Consider the following 21065-nt stretch of genomic DNA (forward strand, 5'->3'; position numbering starts at 1 on the left):
TTGAACTTAGCATAATACCCTCTAGTTCCATCCATGTTGCCATGAATGACAGGATCGCATTCTTTCTTATGGCTGAGTAATATCCCATTGTGTGTGCATATATATTAAATACATAATACATTAAAATATATATTTATAAATATATATAATATATATATATATAATATATATTACATCCTCTCTATCCACTCATCTATTGATGGACACTTACGTTGCAAAGCTGATTTTTTTTAAGACTGTATTTTGATAAGGATAATTAAGAGATCTATTATATGCGTAACACTAGATACTAAAAGAAATCGGAAAGGTTAAAATATGCTCTCTGCCTGCTAAGCGGAATTAGTCACTCAGAGAAAGACAAATATCATATGACTTCACTCATATGTGGAATTTAAGATACAAAACAGATGAACATAAGGGAAGGGAAGCAAAAATAATATAAAAACAGGAAGGAGAACAAAACATAAGAGACTCAAATACAGAGAACAAAACTGAGGGTTGCTGGTGGGGTTGTGGATGGGGGGATGGGCTAAATGAGTACGGGGCATTAAGGAGGGCACTTGTTGGGATGAGCAATGGGTGTTATACATAGGGGATGGATCACTGGAATCTACTCCTGAAATCATTATTGCACCATATGCAAACTAACTTGGATGTAAATTTAAAAATAAATAAATAAATAAATAAATAGAGAAAAAAAATGCTCTCTGCCCTTGACAATTTTCCAATTTTGTTAGGCAATCAATGTGTGTGTGCTTAAATAATTAGGTAAGATCTGTTCAAGCTGGGGGAGGGAGCACTAAATAATAACGTAATTGGTAAGTGCCATTGGTGGTCAGAAAAGAAATACATCAGAGTACAATCTGTCCAGTGAAGATGGTGGGATTTGAGTTAGGCCTCCAGGGTGCATAGAATGTGGTTAGGTCAGGAAAAAGAAATACAGCATCTCAGGTGAGATAAACAAATAAAGCACAAACTGGTAAAAATTATTTGAAATGTTATATAAATTATCAAAATCATCATTAAGTTCACCTGACTTTTTCAAAAGACCCAATACTAGTGTTTGTCAAGATTTGTTTTCAAAAATAGTATGAGCTTTTTCTCTCCCAAGCGATGAGGACGAACTTTTTTTTTTTAATGTTTATCCATTTTGGGGAGAGAGAGAATGAGTCCGGGAGGTGCAGGCAGGAGGAGAGGGGGGAACAGAGGATCCGAAGCAGGCTCATGCTGAAAGGACAGAGCTCGATGCTGGGCCTGAACTCATGAACGGTGAAGGTGAGATCATAACTTGAGCTGAAGTTGCACCCTCAGCACACTGAGCCACGCAGGTGACCCTGAACGTGTATTTTTTTAATGTTTATTTTTTTTGAGAGAGAGAGAAAGCAGGGGAGGGGAAGGGAGAGAGGGAGACACAGAATCTGAAGCAGTCTTCAGGTTCTGAGCTGTCAGCACAGAGCTGGGCTTGAATTCACGGACCCAGACATCATGACCTGAGCCAAAGTTGGACACTTAACTGACTGAGCTACCCAGGCCACCCCCCCACACACACTTTTTTTTTTTTTTTAACTGAACGTGTATTTTTATTCATTAATGCAGCCTGGGACAGGCTAAAGCTAACTGGTCTGTTGAATGCCTGAAACAGGTCCTAAATTGTATCTTATCTCTGCCAGCAGGAACCAACTGAGAAATTACAGAGGAAATTGCTTGAACAGACCTGAGGGCAGGTTTTACTACCACCAGGGGGAGAGAGCACATTAAAAAAAGGAGTAACCAGTTGGCACCTTTTCTAAATCTTCAGATTGCCCCTGCCCCACACACTAAATTGGGATTCTGGGTCACAGCTTCTTAAGTATGTATTCTTTGAAACAACCACATGTATATATTCTTAGAATTGTATTCTCTAAACCACATGCAGGGGCTTCTTCCAATAAGCAAAGTAATGAATTCACACCTAAAAGCATTCTAATTTATAACCTGATCACACAGGTATCCTCCTTAACGAGATATTTATTATATGTACCACAGTTTTAAAATGATTACAAAATACCCAAATTTGGGGCAAAAAAAAAAAACAAAACAAAATAAAACAAACCCAGGCATGTATCTGGTAATGAATTATTGGTCCCTTAGATCCTTCACCCTTTCAGAAGTACCTCAGCAGGGCACCCCTGGATTCCCTAGTTACAACTTCCCATTGACAACCCTCCCTTCCCTTCTTTTTTCGCCTTCACTCCATTTTCATAGCAAACTCTGTCCCTATCCTCCTGACCCAGAGTCACTTTGGAGGAGGCACCGATTTTCTTTCCATGGCCAGCAAGATGCCCTCCTAACCATGACCTCTAAACATTGCTCTCCTGGGCCAGATAAAGATTTGTTTTTGTTGTTGTTGTTATTTTTCAGAGAAGGATGCGTGAAAAATTCGACGCACATACCATCGTGACATAATTTTAAGCACTAAAGTTTCAGGACCAAGTACTAAAATTCTTAACATGAATTAGTTTGTGTAATCTTCACAAAACTCTACGCCACAGGTGAGGGCACTCAGGCACAGAGCAATTAAGCAACTTGCTAAGCCTCAGAGCTCATCAACTGCGTGTCGTGGTTTGCACCCAGGTGGGCTAACTCCTGCTGGGGCAACGCTGAGTGGCGGTGGGATGGGAGTGCCGGCGCCGACCCGCGGCTCCCACACACAAATGCTCTCTACTTGGCTACCGCCCACAACACAGCAGAACGGTGCAGTCCGGGGCGGGGGTGGGTGCAGTGGGGCGCCCGGGGCCGAACCTTTTCCGCCCCCGCAGGGCTGCAGGTTACGCACAGCTCCTGCAGGCACGTGACCAGTGTCGAGCGGCGCGCGGCGGCCAAGGCGGGCCGGGCCTGGCCGGGGGCGGGGCCTGACGGGAGCTCCGCCCCGTCCCGGGCCAGTTAACTGGCTGCCGGGGCGCGGGCGCGCACTTCGCCGTGCAGCGGTCGGAAGAGCTGGTGGCCTGGCAGCTACGGCCATGGCCACGGTGCGGGAGAAGGCGGCGGCTCTGAACTGTTCAGCTATCCACAGCCCAGCGCAGAAGCCTCCAGGTAGGTGATGAAGACCCCTGTCCGGGACATGTGGGGGTCACAGGGCGGGCTGGGGGGCTCAGGTTGCGGTTCTTGCGCGAGGCTGGCACGCCGCCGGGTCCAGCGGGCTCCACGCAGCTGTGCCCCCTCGGGCTAGTGCCCAGGCTTGTCGGCGAATTGGGTCCCTCTCTCGCGGGTGGGCTGTAACCGGCCGACCCTGCCGTCCTCACAGCCCAGCTTTCTACTTAGTCCCCAACTTAAACTTTGTTGCGCGCTTTTCAGTGGCCAGCTGCGTGCCAGGCGCTCTCACTAGGTCTCCAGATAGGCTCCACGTCGTTACTCGTAGAAAGTTTATCTGGACTTGTATGGCTCTTTGCCTTCTGTCTCAGCCACAAACCTCGGCTCCACAGTATGGCCAGGAACCGAGCGCCTCTCTTGCCCGCTCTGTTCTCCAGACTTCCTGGGCTCTGTTCAACGGGCAGGACCTTGGCAAAAAAATATTTGTTCGTTAAATTTTCTGGATAGGCAGTATTTCAGTGAATAGAAGTTTGAACTTTTTTTAATGGCTACATGACATTAGGAGAGACGTTGATGAATTTCTGCCACCAGCTTAATCGTGGCTTGGCTTTGAGAGTAGTTTGCTTAGCCTTACTTTCTTTGAATGTCCAAACAAATGAATGGAATGGATGAGAAGTTCTAAAAATCTGATCTTAGCATATTACAACTCAGTAAACAAACAAACCACAACAAACTATCCAGAGAACACTTTGGCTCTTTTTTTTTTTTTTTTTTTTTTTTTTTTTTTTACTTTCTAGAGAAGTTACACCCCCACCCTCTTCTGCATCTGCTCTGTAGGGTGTTCTACAAATTGGCTCCCTATCTGACAAAAACTTTTCCTTTGGAAAATACCAACCAGTGAAACTGGCTCCTTCCTCAAGGTGACAGTAGTCAGTGAATTGACTTAGGTCATATGGGTGCATCTCAGTGGCTCCTGTCTTGTGTTTGACTTATAATGACTAATGCCCCTTTTAATCTTCAAAATTCTAATGATAAATTGTGATGAGAACTACTTTAGGAATAATATTGACCTTATTCCCCAATTTAAAGGATTCAGATAAGCATATGATGGCTACATTCAGAATTTCTCTGTGTTTTACATTGTGAAAAGAGTTGTTTTATATTCATCACTTGAGAATTCAAAATCAAATCGTATTGGAAACAGACTTGGGAAATCTTTAGGCTTACTTTCTGAGAGAAAGAAATTGCCAAATTTTACATGATTAAAAACATGGCACCCTGTCTTCTCTAACAGCTGAAATACCAGTTCTGAGCTTTGGGCATTTGTGAACAGGTTCTTAGATGGCATAAGCGAACAAGTATTCAAAATTAAGTAGATGACTTTCAGAGGGAAGAGCTAAAGGGCTGGTTAGCAGATTTGAACACATGGAAAAGACCAGTGTCCTGCACAGCAGCACAGTGGGCAGAGAAAAGCCCACTGCCTTTTCTCGTCTGTTTTGCTTGCTAGGGTTGGAACCCTACCTGTTAGCATTTGTTAATCCCTCTTCCACCCTATAGTTGCCTTGTCACAGTCCCAGGGAACACAGTAATAGGAGCCTGTGCTTCTTGGTTCCTTGCTATTTCCTTTCTGTATGCTCAGGCAAGCAGCTTTCTACTCTTAGTTCTCTACCTATTAGTAACTCTTCCACACCTTAAAGGGGCTGTAACAACCAGGGACCTGATTTATGTAGAAGAAATAAATGCCATATGCTAACCTTCAGGACATACCTTAAAGATACTTGCCTTTTAATACAGACAAATAAGAAAGTGGTATGTTATCCTGTTTTCCTTTTATACTGTAACCCAATTCTCTGAATTCACCAGGTATCACTTTTCCAGGGAGCTCAAAGTACTTCCCATATGCTATCTCATTAATCTGTGTGAATTAAAGTAGGGGCCAGTGCCTACTTGTATTGATAGTTCTTTTAACGTATTTTAAAATTGTTCTTATTAGAAGAGATTTCTTTTACATTCTTTACCTGCTTGGAACCTTCTTAGAGGCAGTCTCTGTCTTCAGCATGACATCTCTAATACTAAATAAGAGGAAAACAAACTTTGAACTATCAAAACCAATATGCAGTAAAAATGTTGTATATTGGTATCCGTGTATAGCAGCAGGCTTTTCCCACTTAGTTACAGCTGCCTATTTTAATACCCCAAACTCGTTCTCTACATTTATCTATTTTCATAAGGCTTTGGTTAATGTCCAATAGATGTAGTTCTTTTCCTTTGTCTTGAAAATTCTGTAATGTTTTAAAACCTCCTGAAAAAAAATAATTCTTAACATTATCTTAAATCCTAAATGACTTAGGATTTACATATTATTTTCTGATGAAGAGTTAAATCCTCTGGTATGTGACACATCTTGCCTTATCTGCTAACAGTCTTTATTTATTGAATACTGTTTGGAGCTTGACATCATCAGGTGAGGTGAATAGGTAAGGGATAAACTCTTTGAAGGTAGGAACTCTGTCCCCTTAGTTCAGAGGAAGGAAGAAGAAAGATACCTTCATTTTTTACTTTTTAAATACATTTTTTAAATTTTAGAATAGATTTAATTTACAAAAAAGTCACGAAGTTAGTATATAGAGTTCCCATATGCTCTTTACTCATTTTCCCTTACTATTAACATCTTATATGAGAATTGTATATTTGTTGCAATTAATGACCGAGTGTTAATGCATTCTTATTATTAACTGAAGCCCATACTTTATTTAGAGTTCCTTAATTTTTGCTTAAGGTTCTTTCTCTGTTCAGGGATCCCAATCAGGTTATTCCATTACATTGAGTCCTTAGGCTCTTCTAGATTGTAAGTAACAGTTTCCCACTTTGTTTTGAAATACACATCTGTTAGATGCTGGGTATTGATATATTGTCTCCTATGATCCTGATGGTAACAGAGATCAGTGCAACTAGCTCTCTTTTGCAACAGAAAAATAACCTTGTTTGCCTAAGATTGCATTATAGTAAATGACGGAGCCAAGAATAGAACCCAGGTATCTGGGACTCCAAAACTCATGCTTTTGTCGTACTCTTTGTATCCAGAGAAAGGAGGACTGTACGTCCTGCATTAACACAGGTTTTCATGTGTAACTAGTGTTCACTTAGCCCACAGTTTCTGAACTTTGGGCACTATTGACATTTTCTTCGTTGTGGGGGTTGGCCTGTGTTTAGCCGTGTCCCTAGGCCCTCTACTCACTAAATGCCAGTAGCACCAACCCGTCCTTTGCTTGTGACAACCAAGAATGGCTCCAGACATTGCCAAGTATCCAGTTGGGGTAAAATCATCCACTAAGAACCACAGCATTAACTCTCTTTTCAAAGTTTTTAGTAGTTGGCAATCATCTACAAGTATTGAATAACCAAATGTATTTTGTGAGGCAGTTTATAAGGCAATTAAATAATTTGAACTTTTGCAAACTATAAGGACATTTGAAAAAAAAATAAGGCACTTATTTTTCACTGTTCAAGTTTGTGGAAAATTGCCTAACATGAGCTATCTGAATTGTTTTTTGTTTTTTGTTTTTTTTCCTGTGCGGTGGGGGCAGTCTAATGCCTAGGAATGAAAATGAGATTCTTACATGTTAATTTAGAAGTAGCATGTTTTGGGGGGTACCTGGGTGGCTCAGTTGGTTAAGTGTCAGACTTCTGCTCAGGTGATAACCTCGTGGTTTATGGGTTTGAGCCCCCAGTTGGCTCTGCACTGACTGTGGAGCCTGAAGCCTGGGGATTCTGCCCCTGCTCCCTTGTGCTCATTCTGTGTCTCTGTCTCTCAAAAATAAATAAACATAAAAAAAAATTTTAAAGCATGTTTTCATAATTGTGTTTACCTTGCATCAGGATCCAGTTTTGTAATGTATATATTGATCTTCTACGGAGTTCAGTAATCCTTCGAATTTGAAGTGATGATAGAATTTGTTTTTGCCTTTAAATAACACAAGCAGGGCCATGGTAGAGGTGCTGCACAGATCGTGGTTGAAGCTGATTGTCCCTTTGTGACTTTTGAGTAAATGTAATTTCTTGACATATCTGCCTTATGGCTTGATTTTTAGGGAATTATTGTAACAACTTGTTTATTTAGTGTATATTTATAGAAATGAAGATGATTATCAGTAGTATTACAAATATATATCAGACTTCAATATTAGAAATTTAACTTTTTTATTCTTGGTAAATTCTTTTGGGTAGATTTCAAATACATGCAAAGAACAGGTCTTTGCCTTTGAAAAATAACTATTTTCAACAAAAGTGAATCTGCTTGAAAAGTGAATGTTAACTAGTCTAGATTTATATAGTGCTTAAGAGTATGTATAGTATATTATATATCTAGTTTAAAACAATTTCTGAGCCTCTTATTAGGCTCAGACATCTTCCAAAAAACTTTGTATCTGATAAGGTCACATTTGTTCCTATGCTTCATTTCTTACCATATTTTATGTCGTGTTCAATGTCCATATCTAAGTGGAGATGGGGTAGAATTTCAATCTCTCAAATCCTATATTCAGCAGTTTAGACTGGAAACTAACCTTAAACACAGTGTTCCACTCTTGTATCAGTAAATGAAGAAACCGACCTATAGAGGTTAACTCTCTTATCCAAGGTTATCACAGCTGATCTCTAGACTCTTTGATCCTTTGGTCATGATGCTTTTAGAACATGCTTGACCAAATGTAAATTAAATAAGGAAGTATCAAGGATGCAGATAGTGATGAATTTTAAAGAAATGTCTAGCTCATATGCAAGTGAGGGCTGGAGACAAGCTGAAATTCTGATTGCTAGATTTACAAAGCATTCATTGTATACTTCTGGTCTCTTGAATTCTGGTTGGAAGTTGCAGTAATTTGTCTTACTGGGCCATGGTCTGCTATACCAATATTCATTTCAGCTCTTAGATGATAAATAAGTTTCAAACCAGCATGTGGGGGACCTGTGTTCAACTGGTGAAGTCAGCATTAAAAAAACAGGTTATCCTGGTGTGGGTTTTGGCACATTTACTTGTCAAGTCCAGGGTATATTATGTATTAAAGTATCTGTATGAACATGAGCTACTTTGGGTCTGTGGGTGGTGATGCTTGAGGGGAAATATCCCAGGATGCAATGGTAGGGAATTAATGGTCAGTGAGAACAGAGGGGACCTGAAAGGGCTGAATTGTATCATGCCTGGAGGACTCTGGAAACATTGTGTGGTTCGTAGGTGCCTAGTATCCTGCTCTAACCTGTTCTTTAATCTTTTATACTGTGTTATCCAACCTGCAAAACTTCCTGATTTCCCATATTTAAGCAGCAAGTTAATATGGGGAAATTTATTCTTAACTCCCCGGTTGAAGATTAGCCTTTTCCATGTCGCTGAAACTGAGTGTCCCCTCCCTCCCACTCCATTCTGTGGTCTTGTTGATCTCAAATTAGTGACTCAGCCTTATTTTTTAGGATTTGTATACTTACCTACTTGTAGTTCAACTGTTAAGACTGATGTGTTTCAGATTTAACATTATTACCCAGAAGTCTATTTCAATCTACTTGAAAAGCACTCTGATCTCTACAAGTTCAAATCTTATTTTCCTTTCCTGTCCTACTCCTGCATACTGTGACTAGTATATATTATGGAATTTATGATATCCTCTATTTTAGGACTAATGAATACTGTATTTATTTAATGACTACTGTTTTTAAATATTTTTTAAATGTTTGTTTATTTTTGAGAGCAAGCACAAACGGGGGAGGGGCAGAAGGGGGAAGGGGAGACACAGAATCTGAAGCAGGCTCCAGGCTCTGAAATGTCAGCACAGAGCCCAACGTGGGGCTCAAACCCATGAACTGTGAGGTCATGACCTGAGCTGAAGTCAGACGCTTAACAACTGAGCCACCCAGGCACCCCTTGAATTTTGTTTTTATTTTTATTATTTTTTAAATGTTTGTTTTTGAGAGAGAGAGTGCACGTGCAAGCATGGAAGGGGCAGAGAGAGAGGAAAGGGAATCCTAAACAGGCTCCACACTGAGTGTGGAGCCCAACCAACCTGGGGCTTGATCTCATGACTGTGAGATCATGACCTAAGCAGAAATCAAGAGTGGGATACTTAACCGACTGAGCCACCCAGGCGCTCCTCTGAAGTATCTTGAATTTTAAAATACAAAAACAGTCTTGCTGATTATTTTAAATGAACGTTAAAGTAATTGGTAGATAGTTGAATTACCCATCTACTTTTGGTATTGGAAATATACAAATAAACAGTAAAGGGCTTTGTGTGTATGTTAGTAACTTAAATAGTGAAGATGTTCAAATTTGTAGTAGCTACAAAATGGCACTGCAAGTGGATACAGAGTGATGGTTCACTGTGGTTCTTTTATGTATTATAATACAAAAGACGAATTCCAGATGACCCACTTAAAATTTATGACCCTAGTGCATTAAGTGGAGTTTTAATGTCTTTCAGGAACTTATCTTTGCTTTCATCTTATACATTCTATTTTATCTAAACAGGCAGGAAGATAATTTCAGGTAGCAGTTTCTGTAATTATAATTCTCTTATTCCTTAGAGTTGTAGTGATACAGTTTTCCTTTTTACATGACCTTAAGGGAAGTAGTAAGTTTTCAACTTCTCTGTCAGAGAATCCTAAAAATAAAGGAAGTGATCCACTTAACAAAAATAGAGGCTTAAAAATTAGAACCACTGAATATTCAGAGCATCATTGAAAATTGTAACACATAAAAAGGCACAGTCTGTGTTTATGTAAAAAGAGAGCAAGCCACCAAGCTTATGATTAGCTAGACTCTGTTCCATCAGCTTATTAAACGAAGGTCTGTGTTTTCCTTTTTATTGTTTCTCCTTTTCTTTGTAGTTTTGCCAAATATCAGTTTATTAAAATCAGGAAAAACATGATAAATCTTTGAAAGCATGTTTTCTGTTTCCTGTCTTGCTGAAACCTTGCTTTATCTCTGTGCTTTTCCTATCTTTGTGGTAGGTTGTAAGCTCCTATCAGGCAGGAACCAGTTTTCCCTGTTACAAAGTGCTTAACTCCTAAGCCTGCATAGTAGGAAGCTTTAAAAATATTAGTTTAGGGGCACCTGGGTGGTTTAGTCGGTTAAGCGTCCGACTTCAGCTCAGGTCACGATCTCTCGGTCCGTGAGTTCGAGCCCCGAGTCAGGCTCTGGGCTGATGGCTCGGAGCCTGGAGCCTGTTTCCAATTCTGTGTCTCCCTCTCTCTCTGCCCCTCCCCCGTTCATGCTCTGTCTCTCTCTGTCTCAAAAATAAATAAATGTTCAAAAAAATTTATAAAAAAAATATTAGTTTATTCCAACTGCTGTGTGTATGTATGTCTATAATTATACATCTATTTACTGATAAATGCTTTAAAATCATATAGACCATGAACCAAATTCCAATACCATCTCTTACAGTATAATGTTTGGAAGTTACATTTAACCTCTGCAAATCTATTTTGCTTCTCTGAGATTATATCTACCTCATACGGTTGCTAATGTTGTAATGTAATTCATAAGGCACTTAATAGAGTTCCTTACACATAATTGGTAACTGCCACAAGGTCCTACTTGATACCCCACCCCAAAGACCATTTCCACTCTCCTCTGATCTCATTTCCTACTGTTCTTTCCCTGGCTACCCACCTTGGGCATGCTGGCCTTGTTCCTCCTCTCCTGGCCAAACACACTCGGTTTCTAGAGCCTTTGCTCTTTCTGTTCTCTTTCCCCAAATATCTGCACAGCTTGCTTCCTGGTTTTACTCCAGCTTCTGCTCAGAAATCACCTTGTCAGATCTTTCCTGACATCCATCTGAAATAGTGTTCTTTTCCTCACCAGGCTTTATTTTTCTTGTTAGCATTCATATAACATGTACATATTGTCTGTATCTTCCCACAAAGTATAAGTCCATGTAAACAGGGATTTGATTTTCCTCACCTTTGTATCCTAGCATGTAGGACAGCGTTCAGCATATAGTAGGCACTACATTTTAAATGAGTTGCTACTAATTAAAATTTCAGTAATAAGCTGACCTCATAATTGTTCCTTAGTAATAACTTTGGAAATTGCTACTTTTTTAAAGTTTATTTTACTTATTTTTGAGAGAGGGAAGAGAGGGAGGGGCAGAGAGAGAGAGAGAGAGAGAGAATATCCCAGGCAGGCTCCATGCCACCAGCGCAGAGCCTGACGTGGAGCTTGAACTCACGAACCCGTGAGATCATTACTTGAGCTGAAACCAAGAGTTGGATGTTTAACCGACTGAGCCACCCAGGCTCCCCTGAAATGGCTCCTTTTTTTTTTTAATGTTTATTTATTTATTTTTTTATTTAAAAAAAAAATTTTTTTAATGTTTATTTTTGACAGAGAGAGACAGAGCATGAGTGGGGGAGGGGCAGAGAGAGAGGAAGACACAGAATCTGAAGCAGGCTCCAGGCTCTGAGCTGTCAGCAAAGAGCCTGACACAGGGCTCGAACCCACGGACAGCATGATCATGACCTGAGCTGAAGTCGGACGTTTAACCGACTGAGCCACCCAAGTGCCCCTGAAGTGGCTATTTTTTGTTTAAGGATTGCTTAGACCTTATTATAAATGAACAAGGTTACTCTGCGTTTTTCCCATTCCAGGTTTCAGCGTGGCCCAGAAACCATTCGGAGCCACCTATGTGTGGAGCAGCATTATAAACACTCTTCAAACACAGGTGGAGGTGAAAAAACGAAGACACCATTTAAAAAGACACAATGACTGCTTTGTTGGTTCAGAAGCTGTGGATGTCATTTTTTCTCACCTAATTCAGAATAAATATTTTGGTGATGTAGATATTCCTCGGGCCAAAGTGGTAAGAGTGTGTCAAGCACTTATGGACTACAAAGTATTTGAAGCAGTTCCAACCAAAGTCTTTGGAAAAGACAAAAAACCTACATTTGAAGATAGTAGTTGCAGCCTTTATAGATTCACAACCATACCTAACCAAGACAGTCAATTAGGCAAAGAGAATAAACTATGTTCACCTTCCAGGTTAGTATATAATGTCAGATTATCCTGGGGGTATTGGCAGGATTTCATCTACTTTTTAGCAACAGGCTGAATGGTTTTATATTATTTTGGAAACCGTAAATGAGGCTAAAATCTGGGTCTGTGGGTAAATTTGATAAAATACAGTGAACTTTTGTTTATTCAGTATCTCCTGGAATTCTTGCTTGTTCATATTTTATATTTAGCAGAAACAGTCAACAAACTTTGATTTTTCTGCTTCAAGTTACAATTATAGCGTAAAAGTATGTTAGTTTATGCACAAAGTGGTATGAGAACAGAAAATGTGAAGGTAGGCAGGTAAGTTATCACTAGAATCTAGGAAATGGCAGATGTGAAGTATGAAAGGCATGTGGGACCCAGAGTGCGGAGAGTTTCATGTGACTTGAGTTTGCAATCGATCATACAGATGTTGGGGAGGCCACAAAAAAATGACATTATATTTTAGAAAGGTCATCCTGGCGGCCATCTGGACATCCTAATGGGGAGAGCTAGTTAGGAATCCATTGCAGTATTGCAGTCTATAGACGGGGGTGAAGTGGGGATCGTGGTGAAGAGGGAATCAATTAAAGGGAGACTGGGGGACAGAATTGTAGAACCCAGTGACTGAAATGGATGAATGTGATAAGTACATAATTAACTTATTTGTCATGAAGTAAAATGTTTCCCTTTTATTTCCTTGAGCTAAACTGTGTAGAGGGGACCATGCAACTGAAGCCTTATAATTCAGATCTGACCCAAAGAGTTTTAGTCTTCCCGACTTTCAATTATTTTTAGTGTATTGTGTATCAGATATTGTGTATTTTTAATGTCTTTAGTGTATCAAATATTTTAATGTATTAACTTTCAAAACTTTAAAAGATGATAAAATTACCTCTAAATATAGGAAGGAGATATGAGGGTGATATAGGGCAAAATCCCTGCTTTCCAGATACAGGTCCACATACTTTATCTGAAACCTTTGGGGCTATATGCATTTAGCAATTTGGAGCTTTGGAGATCTTAAAAAGATACTTTTGTGTATAGACCATATGTTTGATAACAGTCCTGGAGGGATCCTGGGCAGCATCTGGTAACCGAACGTATTAGTATTTCTTCAGTAAACAAAATACTCCTAACTGGGAGAAGGAAAGGCTATGATAGTCTCAGGTTAGCTTTTGCCACCATATGAGTTCTGAATAAACTTTAGATTTTTCACAGCTTTTTGGGTTTGAGAATTGTGGGTAAAGGATTATCAGCTCTGTATTTGGAAAATGATGAGCACTATCCACCAAAGGATGCCCCAGAAATAGACATAACTGATAAAAAACAGCATAATAAAGTTTGATTACATTCTAAAATAGGAGACCAAAATTTGAATCATCGAATTACTTAAATCTAAATGTTCAGGGGTGCCTGGGTGGCTCAGTCGGTTAAGCGTCCGACTTGGGCTCAGGTCATGATCTCGCGGTTCGTGCGTTCCAGCCCCATGTCGGACTCTGTGCTGACAGCTCAGAGCCTGGAGCCTGCTTCGGATTCTGTGTCTCTGTCTCTCTCTGCCCCTCCCCCACTTGTGCTCTGTCTCTCTCTATCAAAAATAAATAAAATGTAAAAAAAATTAAAAAAAAATCTAAATGTTCAAAGGAGAATTTAGAGTATGTGTATTTAGACTTGAGAAAGAAGGTGCATGTTTTTGAATTCTGTTGTTAGAATTTGCATTTGTTTTGTTTTTGTTCTGAACTAAATAAACTTTGTAGAAACTCTTAGCTTTCTAACAGTAAGATATTTCTCTGGGCTTACTACTAAACATTAATTTAAAAAAATTCATTTTAGGTATTCAGATGCATTATTTAAGTCCTCTGATTCCAAATCGGCAAGTTTAGAGGATCTCTGGGAAAATCTGAGTTTAAAGCCTGCTAACTACCCTCACATAAACATGTCTACAACCTTGTCTCCACAAGGTAAGTAAAGATGATACAAGCAAGAAATACAGAAGACCAACTTCAGATAAAGTTAGTTATTTAAAACTTTTCAGTCTTAACCTTTATTAGAATTTAAATATTCAAACCACAAAGAAAGAGCACACTGTGTATTAAAGCTGTTTATATTAAGTTTTAACAGAGGTCTATTATCTTTAACAAATAGATCAGTGTTGCAATTCTTGAACACTGACTTTTGTCCTATCAGCTGGCAGAGGTTCAAATCTGCAGTGTTTTGCGTGCAGATTTTTATTTATTTAAAATATGCTCTCAGATATTTCTTTCTCTAACATTTTATTAGGCTAAATAAAATTTTGAAAATTACATTATTAATGTTTAACATTAACAGAACTCCTATGTTCTTCCTGGTCTTTGGCAAAGGATTGTAGACTCATGACCGATTTCCACCTTCCCTCCCCCATCCTAGTTGTGGAAACCCTGAGTGGAATAATCTGCAGCCAATAGTTTCAAACCAGTTTTCAGATTGAATAATGAATCATTCTTTCTTCCAAAGTCCTTATTAACATGTTATATGACTTGATCTCTTATCTCTGCCATACTGCTTTTTACAGTACAAGAATGAAAAGAATTCCTGTTGTCCAAGTCTGTTCTCCTACACTTTAAACAAATCTTGAATTGTTTTTATTTTCTCATAAGAAACCACTTCATAAGATTGACTTTTTTCCCTTTCCTTTTTTTTTTTTTTTTTTTTTTGGCCACAAACTTCTACCTTAGACTTGCCTAGACAAATACTGTGGTGAGCATTTAATAAATATTGTTACTTTTTACCTTGTCATTTTTCCTGTGTAGTTATTAATGAAGTATGGCAAGAAGAAACAATTGGACGTCTGCTGCAGCTGGTAGACCTTCCACTTCTTGACTCTTTACTCAAACAGCAAGAGGTTGTATCTAAAGTTCCTCAGCCTAAGAGGCAACCTGACTTGATCAACAACAGTAACTATCTGGATCGAGGGATTCTCAAGGCTTATAGTGACTCTCAGTATGTGGAAATACATCCATCTAATAATTTGAGTGTGTTTTTAGGAAGATTATAGATAATGGTTTGAAGATAATCCTTTGAGTTCTGTCCATAGGATCAGAGATGCATTAGTCAATTGATAATTATCAGTACTTGGGAAAGTGAAGAACAAAATTACCTTGGTCAAAATTAGAAAGAGATTTAATTTTCATTATTTTTTATATTCATTTTTGTTTCACACATACCTTCACTTGCGCATCAAGTGAAGAAGATGATTATGTTCCATCTTCTCTCTGTTAAAATGTAGGGCAGCACTGGGGGTTATATGGAAACCAATTTGACAATGAGTTTCATATTAGGAAAAAATAAAAGGAAAAAAAATAAATGGAAGAACACAGTATAAAAAATTTTTTTTTAAATGTAGGGCTCTCTGGTCTTCAAAGGGCTTGGAACAAAATTAACAGATTTGGCAAATTCTCAGAATCCTTTGACTACCTATATTTTTATGCTTCTCCAGAATATCTTGAATATGTATTTTTAATTGTTTTGTTAAAGAAATATAATGAAAGTAACTCTTGTTCTCATATCTGACCATCATTCTTCCAAATATAAATCTTAAGGTATGAAGGCTTCACTTCAGGTGCTAAGGGAAATATGATTTTTTTTTTTTTCCTTAAGGAAGAGTTCTATATTCCTTATAACTTTGAAACTCTTCTCCTAAGTAAAACTATCACATGTTAAAATCTTGTATTTTTTTATTTCTTATAGCTTATTTAATGTTTAATTATTTTTGCCTTAGCAGATAGCATTCAGTAGTTAGGGAGATAGAAATGTTTCAAAGGAATGCAACTTACATTTTCAGTACTTCATAAGTTCTACAGTCCAATGAACTATTAATAGTTGAATGTCAAAAGGTAGCTTAAAACCTTATGCAAAAAGCAGTTAATCCCAACATACTAGTTATTGACTCTGTGTATACAATAGGAGGCTTATTAATAAGAATTTTAGAGTTAAAAAAGATTAAATCCTACATAATTCTTTTAAAAAAAAGAATTTAAAGTAACACGAAAACATTTTTTATTTTATTTTATTTTGGGAGAGAGCAAGCATGTGGGACAGAGGGAGAGAGAGAGAATCCCAAGCAGGCTCCACACTGTCAATGTGAGATCATGACCTGAGCCAAAATCAAGAGTCAGCTGCTTAACCAACTGAGCTACCCAAGTGCCCCTGAAAACATTTTATAATTACCTTAAATTTTAAATACAGAGTTAGAAACTGTGTTAAAAATGACCTTAAAGATCATCTAGCTGCATCTTACCATTAACTTGATGAAGCTGATGCCCAGAAGGGTGACGTGACCTGCCCGATATAGTGCACCTGAGTGGTGACAGAATTAGTTGTCCTGAGTTCATGGCAGTAGAGTGCATGATTTTTTAAAAACTATATATAAAATACATATGTACATTAACAAGTTGAATATTAAAAGCTATTCATTCTATTTTTTGAACTGTAGCATTTTTCTGAAGTTACCCAGCTGGCATTTTATTAGAAGTAGAAATTATTTTGAAACCCTACCTTATCTTCCTCTATTCTCTCCTAGCCAAAGTGTGAGAGGATTGATCACACACAGAGCTGTGAAGTAAGCAAGATTGTATTAGAAAAATACTGGTCTAGGAGTGAGATCTGGGATCTAGTACTGCCTGGGACCCTGAGCATGTAACTCAGAGTTTCTGGGCCTCTGTCATAAATTTCAAGAGTAGACTTTGAATTTTGATGTCCTTTTTAGTTTATATTGTAGTGGATAACTTCTGTTTTCCCTTCAAAAGAAAAAAAGAAAAAGAAGACCTATTAAGCCAAGCTTTTGGTCTGTGATACATGATCTATCAATATTTTAAAAAGAATTACATGTATCTTTAAGGGTATAGAAATCTGTCTTCATGGCAGACTTGAAATAGGTAGTAAGTACTGTGTGTACATTTGTTGCTTTTTTGCTTTTTAAAATAAAATAATTCTTTTTTTCCCATAGGGAAGATGAATGGCTCTCTGCAGCAACTGACTGCTTAGAATACCTTCCTGATCAGATGGTGGTGGACATAAGCAGAAACTTTCCTGAGCAACCAGATAGGATAGACCTAGTGAAAGAACTTCTGTTTGATGCCATTGGCAAATATTACAGTAGTAGGGAACCTCTGTTAAATCATTTATCTGATGTTCATAATGGCATTGCAGAACTCTTAGGTAAGTAAGAGCTTACTGGATCCTGGAATGTGTCTTTTGGAAAAAACAGGAAGAAGTTAATTATCCTCAGAATTAACCAAAATGGCACTACTTCAAGCTGGGAGTGGATCTGGATTAATCCATGGAAAGTATGTTTATTCCAAAACTTCTAGGGCTGATTTGGAAAGAGGCTTTAATAAGCTGTAAAGTTACGCAGGAACTTCCGTTGGCACAGGAGAATGCTACCCTCATTCACTGGAAGTTTAATAAGTATAGTGTGGTAGTTCTCTTCTGTAGAAAGCACACCAACATCACCACTCTTCCCACTCCGTTCTCTTCAAAATGGCAGACACTCTGTCCCTCTACCAATGAGCCAGACTGTTCCTCATGGTTTGCTGAAAACAAATCGGGGGTTTCAGAGAATCCTGTCTATTTTTCTCAGGTAGAGTTGGATACATCAGTACTTTACACATAGTGTACACTTGAAATGTATTGAATTAATGAAAAGCAGGCTGGGAATTTATTTTCAAAGCCAAGAATTTGATACAACATCCTAAGATTGTTAATTTTGACAAGGATTTAGGGAATGAGTTGTCAATTTGAGAATAGGCTGTCTTGAAGGTTGGTATTGGTCATTTATTGTAATTCCTCATCTTTTTGTTTTGTTTTGCTTTTGAAAATAGTTTTGAATAAGTTTACTGTTTAACTTAAGCTTTAACTTGAATTTTGTTCCTTTAATAGTCCCTTTTGGTCAAAATTAAAAGCCGTTTTTTCTTTTGGCTGAAGTGAATGGGAAGACTGAAATAGCATTAGAAGCTACTCAGCTCTTTCTAAAGCTTTTGGATTCCCAAAATAGAGAAGAATTTAGAAGACTACTGTATTTCATGGCTGTTGCAGCACATCCTTCTGAATTTAAATTACAGAAAGAAGTAAGTCTTTCGTCTAAATGTTAATTGTATTCAGTAGCCTTAATACTTACAGGATGCACATGTCAGATTATTTTACATTGGCACCAAGTATGCTGAAATGAATAGCTATTAATACTTAATATTGCCTTTTATATTAAATTTAGTTCAAATATACACTATTGGGTGTGTTTTGTTTTATTTTTATAGAGCGACAACCGAATGGTTGTGAAAAGGATATTCTCAAAAGCTATTGTTGACAATAAAAATTTATCCAAAGGCAAAACTGATCTTCTGGTACTCTTTTTAATGGATCATCAAAAAGATGTTTTTAAGGTAAAATTCTGAAAGTAGTTAAATTGAGCGTATGTAATAGATCACTAGATTGCAATGCATTTGAATAATGTCCCGTGTCCCTCTTTTTTTTTTTTTTTTTTTTTTTTTTTTTTTTTTTTAAAGATTCCAGGAACTCTACATAAAATTGTTAGTGTCAAGCTCATGGCCATTCAGAAAGGAAGAGATCCAAATAGAGATACAGGTAATCTGAGAAATAGTATTTTCATGATCTTTCAAAGCTAAATTCCTAGTTATTTATTTGAAAGTCTTGCTGTAAGTAGTTGCACTTTAATTTCAATTAAACTTTAAACTCCTTGGAGTTACCCAGACTTGGCAGAGACCCTCCTTATGTCAAAAAGTAACTTGACCTGGGGAGCCTGGGTGGCTCAGTCAGTCAGTCAAGCGTCTTACTCTTGACTTAGGCTGGGGTCATGATCTCGTGGTTTGTGAGTTCGAGCCCTGTATCAGGCTCTGTGCTGACAGCACGGAGCTTGCTTGGGATTCTCTGCCTCTTCTGTCTCCTTGCCCCTTCACGACTTGTGCTCTCTCTCTCTCTCTCTCTCTCAAAAATAAACTTAAAAAAAAAAAAAGTAACCAGGGTTAGAAAGTCAGCAGTGCTTAGCATCTTCATTGCATTTTAAAAACTGGGGAATAAAAATAGAAATGTGAAAATATTATTTTTTTAGTTAAATCTGAGGAATAGATTCATTAATTGAACTTTTTACTTTTAAACTTGAAGGATATATATATTGCCAGAGAATTGATCAAAGTGATTATTCTGACTATACACAGAAGACAACTAAGGATGAACTAATGAATTTACTAAAAACTATTGATGAGGATTCAAAACTATCTGCCAAAGAGAAGAAAAAATTGCTAGGTCAGTTCTACAAGTGTCATCCAGACATCTTTATTGAGTATTTTGGAGACTGAGTTTTTAATGTCTGTGTATAACTTATGTATTTTAAGAATAAATTATGTATCCCAAATACCTAATCACATTTGTAATCTTGGGTGTTCTAAATATGAAATTGTACTTAATAAAATGTTTTTTGTATAAACCGAGTATTAGATGGTGTATTGCTGTTAAGTATTGACCTGTTTAGGGTGAGTTGATTTATAATTACTCTGCCCAATACTTTATAGAACATCATAGGAATATAATGATATGACATTGCAGTGTTTACATAACAGTATTAAATAGTAAGGAAGTCTAATTAACAGTTAATAGGACTGTGGTTTTTACCTTGAAAGGTACTCCTTAAAGATATAAAATAGAAATTCAGGCTATGATAAAATGAATTTGGTAATTACCACAAACAGTAGACAAGTCAGAAATTGAACTGTCCTAATGATTTTGAAAACTTCATCTTTTTAGGTTTATTGTGGAAAACTTCAAACATATATAAAAATGGGGGAGAATGGAATAATAGAATAACTTCCACATACTCATTATCCAGTTTCAACAATTGCCAGCTGATGGCCAATCTCATTTAATCTATACCCCCATGCATTCTTTGCTCCCACCCCAGCAAACTTCAGACATATCACTTCATGTATAAAAGTTCAGAATGTGTAGCTAAAACAGGACATTAAAAAACCAACCACATGGGGTGCCTGGGTGGCGCAGTCGGTTAAGCGTCCGACTTCAGCCAGGTCACGATCTCGCGGTCCGTGAGTTCGAGCCCCGCGTCAGGCTCTGGGCTGATGGCTCAGAGCCTGGAGCCTGTTTCCGATTCTGTGTCTCCCTCTTTCTCTGCCCCTCCCCCGTTCATGCTCTGTCTCTCTCTGTCCCAAAAATAAATAAACGTTGAAAAAAAAATAAAAAACCAACCACAGTATATTATATACACACAAACCCACAATTCCTTAATACCATCAAATATGCATTCAGTAGTTACGTTTTCTGATCTCACATGATTTTGACAGTTTATTCAAATAGGGATCCATTAAAGTCCATAAATTGCAATTGATTAATGAGCTTTGTAAGTCTCTTAATTTATATGTTCTTTTGAATCTTTCTCGTTTCTCCTTGCGCTGGGTTCTATGCTGACAGCTCAGAGGCCTGGAGCCTGCTTTGGGTTCTGTGTCTCCCTCTGTCTGCCCTCCCCTGCTTGTACTCTGTCTTGTCTATAAAAAATAAACATTAAATAAAATGAAACTAAATTTTATCTACTTAGAGATACTGCTGCCTACATTTAAAGAGAGGTAGGGAGGAGTGCCTGGCTGGCTCAGTCTGAGCATGTAACTCTTGATCTCAGGGTTGTGGTTCAAACCCCACATTAGGTATAGAGATTACTTAAATTTTTTTTTGAAAAATAGGAAAGACTCAAATGACAAGCCAATGTGCTGGCATGTCAATCTTTTATTTTCTAACCTATAACGGATACTAGTCTTTAAATGGGAGAAAGTTGAGGACTCCTCTATAATGTACCTGTGATCCCTAACCTTGTGTGGTTTTTGTTTTTTGGCTTTGTTTTCAGAGGCAAGAAGGGAAGGTAACTCTTTACAATGTAGTGAAAAAGAGAAGATAAGCTTGTTTGTGATTTAAGTGT

General features: G+C 38.0%; 1 protein-coding gene across 1 annotated transcript; it reads left to right on the forward strand.

The window, feature by feature from the left end:
• The first annotated feature begins 2953 nt into the window (after window positions 1-2953).
• Window positions 2954-19571, forward strand: DEPDC7 (DEP domain containing 7). The gene is made up of 9 exons (XM_030332010.1): window positions 2954-3072; window positions 11710-12100; window positions 13928-14055; window positions 14884-15073; window positions 17079-17290; window positions 18056-18198; window positions 18385-18510; window positions 18634-18712; window positions 19250-19571. Exons 1-9 carry the CDS (start codon window positions 3000-3002, stop codon window positions 19441-19443), a joined length of 1536 nt encoding a protein of 511 aa, XP_030187870.1. The 5' UTR covers window positions 2954-2999; the 3' UTR covers window positions 19444-19571.
• Window positions 19572-21065: the final 1494 nt, after the last annotated feature.

Source organism: Lynx canadensis, chromosome D1 (assembly GCF_007474595.2).
Source record: "Lynx canadensis isolate LIC74 chromosome D1, mLynCan4.pri.v2, whole genome shotgun sequence".
Lineage (NCBI taxonomy): Eukaryota > Metazoa > Chordata > Mammalia > Carnivora > Felidae > Lynx > Lynx canadensis.